This window comes from Macrosteles quadrilineatus, unplaced genomic scaffold (genome assembly GCF_028750875.1).
Source record: "Macrosteles quadrilineatus isolate MER2022 unplaced genomic scaffold, UCM_ALF_1.0 Scaffold_5__1_contigs__length_97177068, whole genome shotgun sequence".
NCBI lineage: Eukaryota > Metazoa > Arthropoda > Insecta > Hemiptera > Cicadellidae > Macrosteles > Macrosteles quadrilineatus.
In genome coordinates this window covers 56,742,174-56,753,646 of record NW_026542598.1, presented here as the reverse complement: position 1 = coordinate 56,753,646, position 11,473 = coordinate 56,742,174, and the positions used below count along the sequence as shown (strand labels likewise).

Below are 11,473 nucleotides of genomic sequence, written 5' to 3'. Positions count from 1 at the left end.
CTGCTATATACTATATACTATATCGTGCTATATCTGTTATAGTATATGGACATGGTCAATGAATGATATTACTATAGTTCGGCCGCTTAGAAAACGACCTGCGCGCTAATGCTAAACCAATGCTGGAGGAGGTCGCTTTCTGAAACGGCCGAACTATATTTCAATACTTTTCTGCTTTTCACTCATTCATTATAGTGGCTTTCAGATTCAGGCTCTCAGCTGTTCAGCTCCAGCTAAGTCGCTAAGTCGTTTTGTCGTTTTAGTGTGCTGTGCTGGGATCTGGCGGAAGCAGAGCAAACTACATTTTCATCGTGCGGTGCTGCTACCTGCCGTTAACTCTGCCAACTAATCCTCCTCAACTGTATCAATAGCAGACGACGCTAGTGCTCAAGCGCGCGTCAGCTGTGTAGTGTTGTGTTGTGTCCCTCTCGACATCGTTTATGGATCTTGTTTTATCACTGTGTTTTCCAGTTACTGCCCGTATTTCGTTCAATAACGGATGCACCAGCAAACATGTTAATTTTTGCACACATTTTTTCACATTCGCTTTTTGAACTTCGCCCCGGAGTGGATGGCTATATTTAGTACCCTTAGCACAAGTTCACCCCTTCGCCACCAAAATGAGCGACGGGGAGGCAGAATTATCACCGGTGAGTAAATATAAATAATGTACCTATTTATTTTACTCAAATGTTGAGTTTTTTTTTGTTTTTTTTTTAGAAAAGCGATCCGTTATTGACAACAGACAGTATGAACACTTTATTGGGCAAATTTATTTAGTTATCCTGGAGATGAAGCTTGCGTCAATACAGTTCATAAAGCGTTTATTGTCCTACTACTGTCAGTACTGTCTCATAATGCAAGCCACTTCAATAATGCATTTTACTTGCTACGAGATAATTCTATTTTTCCCAAAACCAAAATAACACTAAAAAGATGCAAAATACTTTTTAATCCGTGTTTAAAACCAAAGTTAACAAATATATTAATACAAAATAATTCAAAAAGTACTTTCCACCCTAAGTTTTCCAAAATATCTATTTACAAATATATATTTATTCTAAGAATAGGTCGACATTTGTTAACAAATTCAATAAAAACCCTCTGATAGAACAAGTGTAAGAAGATATACAACATATAATGATTTGATGTAGCCAATACTATACTGTACTTGGGTTATTTATGCGTATATCACTGAATTCGTTTAAAAAAATCTATATTAAATTCTTATTAAATTATAGTTTGAAAATTTATTTTAAGATAACTAAGTGTACAATATGCAGTTGTCTGCTTGCAATATTAATCGGAGCTAGCATATTAATACTTTTTTAAAGTCAATGCTACATCTGTTCTCGTTAATGAGATATATACCTGCAGTATCCAATGTCAATGATATATTTGGTTCACAGGAATGTCTATTTGCAGTATTCTAAAGTCAATTATAAGTCTGGTTCACGTAAATGAATTGTCTACTTGCAGTGTCCAAACTCAATGGCATATTTGGCTAATGTAAATTAATTGTTTACTTTTAGTATCCAATCCAAACTCAATGGTACATTTATTTATTTATTATTATTTATTATTTAACTAATTATAACGCAATCTATCAGACTAGTTCTGTCAAAGATTAAGAATTCAAGTATACATTTAGTTCACGTAAATGAATTGTCTACTTGCAGTATCCTAAGTCGATGGTTCATTTGATTCCCATAAATGGAGTGCCTATTTGCAGTATCCAAAGTCAATGGTACGCTTACTTCTGGTTCACTTAAATGGAATGTATATTTGCAGTATTCAAAGTCAATTATACGCCGGGCTCACGTAAAAAAATTGTTTACTTGCAGTATCCAAACTCAATGGCACATTTGGTTAATGTTAATTAATTGTTTACTTTTAATATCCAATCCAAACTCAATAGTACATTTGTTTCACGTAAATGAATTGTCTACTTGCAGTATCATATGTCGATGGTTCATTCTGATTCCGGCGACCATAAATTACAGTACCGTATTGGTTATTCATTTTGTAGTAAATTATGCTCGATGATATTAATCCAATTGTTCTCAGCTTTTTCTCTGTACGGTATTTGTATAATGTGCTATTTTAGATGATTTGTTGACTAACATATGTTGCGACTCTTGTTTACCTATTTATTTATCTCGCAAATAATGTCATGGCGACCAATTAACCCATAAGGCCCATGTTAAATTTGCAACAGTTTAAATTCACGTAGAAAAAACCCCTGTGGTCCGATTTGTACCATTTCAGATGTATACCTTCCCATAGTTGGTTACTATGACTGTGCTAAATTTCATGCAGATCGCTTCAGCCACAGAAAACGTACTAGTACGTTTTCTGTGCTTCAGCCGTTCCAGGAGGAGTATTTGTAAAACAAAAGCAGTTGAGTATATATTATAAGAGCTTCGCTTCGCTCAAAAAACTAAATTAGGAAAATATTATGGGATGCAAAAAAAATTACGATGATAAAACTCAATCTTTAGTTAGTTTGAATCAATTTATATTGTGGTTTTAGGCCTACTTTAGTTTTATTCCCGTTCGGAAAACGTTAAAAAATTAATTGTCAAGTAGTTTTTAAGTCAGTAAAGGTTGCTCTAAAACTTCTTTTTATTTTGACTTACTTTGGATATAACTTTCTGTCTTAATTCAAGCCTTATAATGCTAAAATTAAAAATTCGGATACAACTATTTTTAAATGAATTATTTATCTCTACTGGTCAGAGGTCATTATTTTATATTATAAATATATTTAATTTTAATGTCATACGCATTACATCGCCGACCTAAAGAACCTTTTACACTAAAATATAAAGTAAATCAACAATAAATCATTGTAAACGGCTGATTCCATTATATTACAGTTTTTCTCTGTGTAAGTTTTAGATATCAGTGATTTAACACGACTAAAATAAAGTATTATACTTTATTTTAGGAGGTGGATTTGAAACCACCTCCTCAAGAAAATACAATAAATAACGACTATATTACATTAGGCTTACAGTATTTACCACTATTTTATTATTATTTTTTTTTTACCACTAGCGATTTTTTCTGTGGATGGATTAATTAATAATTAATTTAGTTTACAACTACAACATGCGAGGGGTTCTTTCAAGTGAATTACTTCCGTCTCATAGAACACGAAATGCGTGATAGGTAGTAGTTATGTGTAATAATTTAATTAATAATAGTAGAAATTTATCAATGTGGTGATAATTTGTAATAGTGAAAGTTCATCACCACGAATGTTAGCATCTAAAAGAACATAAAAAGAACTTGCAACTTAAAGTTCAAAGCAAGAATAATATCAACAATTCAGTCAGTCGATTCAAGTTTTTACCTGTAGTGTACTGTTTGAAAGAAATTAGTAAATATTTTGATTGTATTGAATAAGATAGGGTTAATTGGGCAGGGCAGTTTTTACGTTTAGGCTACAGTAAATTTATCCTAAATCACTGATTCGTGTCAATTAAACCAATACGTAACTAATAAAATACACTTTATGATCAAATGTATTTTTCGAGATTAGATTATCTTTTAGCAACTTAATTAATTGTTAAACCAAACGATGGATTGTATTAACTGGTTTATGTAAAATAATGTACTGTGCTCAATTTCTAACATCAGGTTTACCCTTGCTCATGAACAAGTTGACAAAATGTAATTAGAAAAATATAATGAATAGGAATATTTAAAAATTGATTAAGTCTATGTCCAATAGTTATCTTTACACAATCAATTAATTGCTTGTCTGTCTGTGTGCCCAATATGCATTCACCCGATTACCGTTAAACTTTGGGACCCTATAAGGGTTTTGTCTGGTACCTAATCATAAAATCCCTCAGGTTTCTGCCCCCTGACTTTTAAGTTACCATTAAGCTTATATAAATTATTGAATTTAAAGTAGATTATATTTATTTGACTCGACACGGATACGCCGTAGTTCGTATTCATATCCATGGCGATGAGTGATAAATGAATAAGAAGATATATTTAGATAAGCTAGTTAGTTAGATAGCTCTAAGCAGGACCATTATTTATCAAAAGCCCAAAGACAAGGACAGCTCTGAGACCGAGGTTCTCAACTGAAAAAATCAACTGATTTTTCAACAACTGAAAAACTACTGATTTGAATCAGTAGGGCAGCCGTTTGGTTGATATTCAAGCACTAACAATAATAGTTCGAGATTTCCCCCATAAAATATCATATTTACTCCTACAGCTTTTAACTAATAATAGGTTTTGACGAGGTATAATATTGTCAATGGTAATTGGAAAAAGTATGTGTCAGATTGCTGATACTGTTTATTATAATTTCTGGCCCATTGAAAAGCTCAAGTAAACTACTAGTGTGTTATATAAACCAAAATAAACACCGACAAATTTTGTTCTCTTAAAAAATAATGGATAACTTGACTGCGGGGCTGCATGTGGTATAATTATCCAAATTGGCGCCAAGCAGTTCCCCTCATGAATGTTTCCCTGGTGAACTAAATATTGGAAACATTGATCAATATCCCGTTTCCTGGTACAGTACATAGGTTTTGCGGTAGTGGTACACCTCGCCAAGTATAGGATATTGGCCAACTTTCACATACGGTAATTGTTATTGTGATGCTTCTCACGAAGGCAGTGGCTATATCCGGTGGCGGCTTGGGGAAGAGGAAGTGACGTACCGCTGCCATATCGATTGTTTATTGGTCGTTATGTTAGTCACTGGTACAACCGAATTAGGCTAAGCAGTAAGCGCAGTCGGTGGCAGGCGGTGCATATTGATATGTTGGTGGGGACCAGCTACTGCGAGTGGGTAGGGGGGAAGGTGAGTCAGAATAAAGAATATAGATTTTTTTTAATTTTAGTAAAAATCATATTCCCTAACTGGTAATAGATGTGTGATTGTAATTCCCCCTCAATGAGACACATTTTCAAAATACGTTTTTAATTACGTTTTTACAGTTTTTGAGCAGTTAGTTTTGACAAAAAACTTTAATTTACATTCTATAGATTAGGTAAAGCAGGGTTTTAAAATAAATTATTGTACCAGTCGCATGCATTCTTGATTTATAATTCAGTTAACAAGATAATTAGGCTAACTTAATTACATGTAAAAATTTAAAGAAGAAGCAAGCAAATGCATTGGGGTAAACTTTGCGAGCAATGAAAAATCAATTACTTTAATATTTGCATAAAAAGGTTGTTTACAACGCAAACAAAGTAATCACGACAGTTTAAATAACTGTACTTTTATAAACGAGGAGTTTACCTATGATGAAATAAAAATCTTAACAAACAGTTGCATGGTACTTGTCCGATTTTTAACATCGATATGGTAAAGGCTGTATGAATTAACAGCTGTGTCTAAGGAACATGTCGGCCTTAGTCACTAACAAGGCTACAAGATCGCGCCACTCATCCTACACTCATCCTTCACTCATATTTGGGTTAAAATACGCACATAGTGGCGTCCCCATCTTAAATAATTGATAATTGATAATTGATAATTGTGTTTACTGAAATCGGATGTTGAATTTTCTTATGTATTAATCTCAAATAATTTGTTTCACCATAGATTAAAGGAGAAGACACTCTACACCTATGTCTACTCCTTAATTAATGTATGGTTTGAACGTTTCCCTCAATCCTTAATCTTGCCACTTACTGTTTGTTATTTACGCTCCTTGAACCAAGTACTGTATTGGATTTTACGATTTTGTAAAGGCTAGACGTAACGCGAACAAAACGATTCGATTGCCGCCATCGATTTATGGCTGCAGTGAAGACAGTAAGCCGTTCAAATAGTCAGTACATCTAGATTCTACATCGAGATTCTAATAAAACAAATTGTTGGTAGTCTGTTAAGTAATTGATTATTTATTGTTGATTTGCGATTACTGAAATACAGTTATTTATAGATATATATCTTACTACCGAGTGGCCGAGTGGAGTAATTAGTTTTCCCTTCTTGTTCCGACATGATTATAAACTATATATTAAAGTGTTTTTTCTTCAACCATACCAAATCTTAAAAGCTTCAATAGTTTGATTGCACTAACAGTATTTAAAAACCTTATTTATACCACATACCATGTTAAAAATATTGATAGCATAGAAGATTATGCTTATACATTTAAAAAAAATAATTCATGAAGGAATATACAAGAATGTCTTGATGGAATCTATATTGCTTTCCCTTAACCGGGAATATTTATCTTGAAATGAACATTGCAGAAATTCTCAACAGAAATATTTTACTTTCTCCTTCTGGAAATAATTTCTCTAAATAATTACTGACCTATACTAGAGATAGAATCCCATCCTAATTTAAAACGAGTGTTTTACGTTCGATTTCTTACACAACATATATTTTCACATACTACAAGAAAACTGAATACTGTACGTGCCTTGTGCGTAGCACTAGTCCTGGTAGTACAGTAGTTATTTTTCTCATGGGCGTAAAATGAATTAGCTGGGTTCAAGGTATACAATGTTCATTTTGCAATTTCGTCCGCTTATTTTGGAAGTGTTTTTTCGCCCCCCACTATTAACATTCTCCCTGCATTGATATTCAGTACCGTAGGTATGGTGTATAATGGTTTTCAAATAAATGTAATTTATAAACTATCCATTGAAACCCTATTCGCAATCCTGCAGAACGGATTCTTGTAACTCTGTACGTTAATCTAAATTTAGTAAAAACTTGTTTATTTTAAGAAATTTAACATTGTTTTCTTTTTTTTTTTTTTTTTTTTTTTTTTTTTTTTTATGATGTCGTCGTTCTTCATTGTTGCACAACCTTTAACAGTTGTTTACTTGCATAAACAGCTGATTAGTGCCGCAACGTTGTCACACCTGACAACAATCGAAGGACAATATCTCTTGTTATTCGTCAAGGTAAAGAGAAAATAACTATTTCAACTTAATATACCACCGACTTAATAAGCATCAAAGTGTTTTTGGTTGATTCTAAATTAAAACCTGCTAGTCTATTTAGGTCTATCGTGTGTAGACCTAATTTAGATGTTCAAGGTATTATAAACATTACATGATCATTTAATTTCGCCATAAATCCTAACTGTAATTTTCATGACTACTCCGCGTGCTTGTTCCTCAGTCTTTTAAAAATACTTATAAGTATTTCCTCCAAAACAGTCGCTTAAATGTAAGCAGTACAAGTTTTAAAATGACCCTTAATACAGTTTGGACGAAAGGAAATAAGCTGGATATTAAAATGACGAATGCAGTTTATGTGTTTATTCTCCAAAGGTGTTTATTTATCCAAAGGTTTATTCTCCTGTTCGATCCTACGACATTTCGAAACATTTTAAATGGGTTAACGTGATCTGTAACAATAAATTACGAAGTGATAAATAACAATAAATCTAGGATTTTAAGTGATTAACAATAAATCTAGTTAGATTGAAGCACAATATTGTAATTTTTATTTTAGACGTAAAGATATATTTTGTTTGACATGAATAATGCAAATCTGTATTTGTTACTTTAATCGAATAAAGGAGTTATTGAGTTATAAATGTATGCATGTTAGTACTATAAGCCCAACCAACATGTCCATCCGATATAGATTTTTACAATAGTACATTCCCTTATCATATGATGAGATATTTGGCAATGGATTTAAGAACTGAAACGTTATGGGTGGTAAACAAGCCATCTTACAGGCCGAATACTACTATCCTACTATACTACTATCCTTAAGATAACCTGTTTTGAAAGTTTTTTGGCCGTTACATTTAAATAACAATATAAAAAATTCACGGCAAGTGACGTCATTCGTTGAACTCAAAGACACAACATCAAAGACTAACCTTTTTTACCATTCGGCCATACCTCTTTGTGAAGCACTGGGAAAGCGGAAATCTACTACTTAATATACCGTAGTTGTGTATTTGCAATGTCTAAATTAACCAACAAACAATATTGTGTGGTGCCAGCGACAAAGTACAGTAATACGGAAAAAGAAGAGGTGCCGTGAAGTATTCACTCTTACGAAATACACATTGCGCCACAAATGTGTGGTGTTCCACCTATCAGTACAACCACATAATCAAATCGAACATAGCTTTCTATGTGATCTGCATTGTGGTATAGTGCTATATACTGCTACTTCTTGCATTCACACGATGTATGTGAGAAGAGTTATGTAACTAGTTCTGTTAATAATTATCGCCGAATTGTTAAATTTTTGCCACTTTTTGTGCTGGGTTGATATTAAGTAGTATAAAAAAAAACTACTAAAACATAAATGTTCACTAATACTGTCAAATGCAAATTGTGCGTAAACAAATGTATAAGTAAGGATCGATTTCGATTGAATGGGATTTGGATTGAATCATCATATGCACCTAATTCAGATTTAAAAGCGAGCATTACAAACAAGCGCTCGGTACCCAGAAAATGAATTGATGCTAATTAATTTAGATGATTACTTGTAAGTTACCTGTGCTATTAATCTATATATTAATATTTTATTTTAAGATCCGATAAACCGATGTGAATGTGAACATGTCATAGGAAATCCTTTTAATCTAAGGATCATTTTATTTCTCCTCTTGCTACTTCTTACACACCGTTTATTACCTATGTTACATATTAAATAAAAGATGTGTAAAATAAAATAGGTGTATTCTGAAATGAATCCTAAATAACAATGATTGCCAACAAAAACAAAGTTAACTTATTAACATAACATATGGTATTTTTAAATCATACAGTATGTTAGAAAAGACACATCAACCTATGATAGGATTTCACTCGTTTCTTCTTTGAAACATTTCCCGTTCAACGCCCTTAGTTATTTGGATAAAGATACACTTTGAAGTAGAACATATTTGTTATAGTTTTCGTTTTCAGGGAATGCTATGCGACTTTTACTATGAGTGGTGAGTGGCAGTACATATATTACTACAGTAGTAGTGTGGTTTGGTGGTTATACTCACTTTTACCAGTTGTACCAGTGGTATTTGAATTTACTGACGATTTGATTGCAATCCAGCAATCGGCCAGACCACAAAATTCCATATTCTAAAGACTATTGTAGTTATCTGCAATATTGCTTAATATAATATAGACATTTCTACAGGAAAACTGTTAGCTTCAAACTTCGCACCATAATTGGGGAAGTCAGGAGTCGAGGTCGCGACGATCTATTGACACAATATTTTATGTAGTATTATTTGTAATATTTGATTGTTGATTGATAAAAGATAACAGTTTCGTCTGTTAAATAGTTAAAATCAGCCTAAAATAATGAAATCGGGTAGTAAAACACCAAAGTAACATTAACAAAATACTAGTAACCTGCGTCACTTCGTGACTTCAAAATCCGTGATATATTTGATAATATAAGGTACGATGTACATTAATAAGACATGATAAAGGTGAAAACTATTCATTTTCATCTTTACATTTTAAACAAATAGCATTACGATATTTTACTTCAATTCACTGAAACATCACTAACTAGGCCCTACCCTAACTACTAACCCCATTTTCGTAATGTAAACAAAATTGTATCATGGCCATCTGTTTTGAAGTAAACAAATTAAAATTTGAAAAAGGTTCAGATGAGTGACAACAGAATTCAGCACATTCTTTGAAATTTTAAATGCCTATAGGACGAAGGGCTTTCACGGGATATCACCCAAACACACACAAGACACATCTAGAGGATAAGAGCTTTAAATTGATATCTAATATGCCTGTAAAAACAAATATTTAGGGGTTGATTTGCTCCACATAAAAATCAAATTTTTTTAAATAATATTATAGATAACAAAAACTTATAATATAATAATTAACATTCATATAACAAAATATTATTTTAAAATTATTGTAATTTTGTAATATCATGTTAGAAAATTGCCGAACATTTGATAAATAATGCCACACTCTCCATGGACCAATTGAGCTCAAAAATACTAAAATTTGAAATCAAATCTGTAACCATGAGTGTACCTATGTTTAAACGATGTAAAATATTTGAGTGATTGGCTATATCTGTTATATAATTGTTTATAGGCAATGGTCATACCAACCCCACCATATTGTAAAATTTTACTCATGTGTGCGAATTGTTTTTACTTTTTAAACACACAATGAAAGGTATAAAGTTTAAAAGATCAAACAATTGTAAAAAAATTAGTTCTTATTTATAAGGTACGATATACATTTATAAGACATGAAGGAAAACCTCAACTTCAATCAAACCTGCAATATAGTGAAAATGTCTCAAATTTCCTACAAACGCCGTACCATAATTATTCCGCCAAAAGTCACAAACAAAATGTGAAATACGTGTTCAAATTTTTTTTGTTCTCATTACAGTACGTTCATTATGTTATCAAAACAGTGAGCTAGTTTTTAGCAAAACGAACTTTCAGCCTAATTTCAGTTGTAATTAATTGTAAGGTTTGGTTATCCACGGCCATCTTGTTTACTGCTCTGTTTGGCGGGAAAGTAGATGTTCTAAACCTAAACCTAACCTATAGTAGGCCTCAGTGCCTGCAATGTTGCCGTTTAATTGTTTTCTCCCGCCTAAAATTATGCAAACACTACTAACTATGTGGCTCTATCGCAGTGTAATAATGTTCGTACCAAGGCTACGTTATATAACTGTACAAACGTAATCAACTACGTACACAGTGATGTCTCAATTTTACTCATCACAGTCAACGTTCACTGTATGACAACGAACACTAGCCTTACATTTATAATTAATATTGATAGTTAAATTTTACACACAACGTCAATGACTTTAATTTAAACATTTACAAATAATAAATACTTGTAATCAAAACATTTTGCTGTAGTTGAATTTTAGTTTCAACATATTTTATCAACATTTGGAACGAATTCAACATTAATACATTCTGGGTGAAAATTAATTATGTTACCAATTTTCCCCAAATACCATTAGCGCGGTGTTACTGGCGATGAATATCGGTATCGGATATGTTTGCGTAATAAAAAAAATATATGTATCATTAACTTAACCTCGGACGCGGCGGAAGATTTGATGGGTTAAACAAATAAAAATAAGCACACATGACAGTTACAGAGCTGCAATTTGCATCATTCTGTTCACAAATGAAACCAGTGAGGAGTTCTCGTTGCGGCATAAAAGCGAATTACGGTTGCAATTATGATTATATTATCCATGATAAAAAAATAAAATCTAAAATAATATACCAACTGTTATTGAGTTACCTCCCATCTACTGATTTACCCTCCCGGATCTACTTCAGCGTAGATTGTAGGTTATGTGATAGTAGTAGATAGACAATCTACACCGTTCACTCTAGCTATTGTCCTTGACTACAGGTGGCCAACACAACATTGGAATGCCTTGCTGATTAATCTGTATACTGGAAGCTGTTACCAGTTAAAAATTAGAAAAAAACTCAGTTTTGTTCTAAAATTAAGTTAAAAGTTAGGT

General features: G+C 32.5%; 1 protein-coding gene across 2 annotated transcripts in view; it reads left to right on the top strand.

Annotated features, from left to right (window-relative positions):
- Positions 1 to 381: 381 nt before the first annotated feature.
- LOC128994927 (uncharacterized) overlaps positions 382 to 11,473 on the top strand; it is a 38,216-nt gene continuing 27,124 nt past the window's right edge. For both annotated transcript variants that reach the window (XM_054419762.1, XM_054419761.1), the window contains exon 1: positions 382 to 650. In XM_054419762.1, the coding sequence (XP_054275737.1) occupies positions 621 to 650 (30 nt within the window). In that variant the 5' untranslated portion in view covers positions 382 to 620. The remainder of the gene's footprint in view (positions 651 to 11,473) is intronic.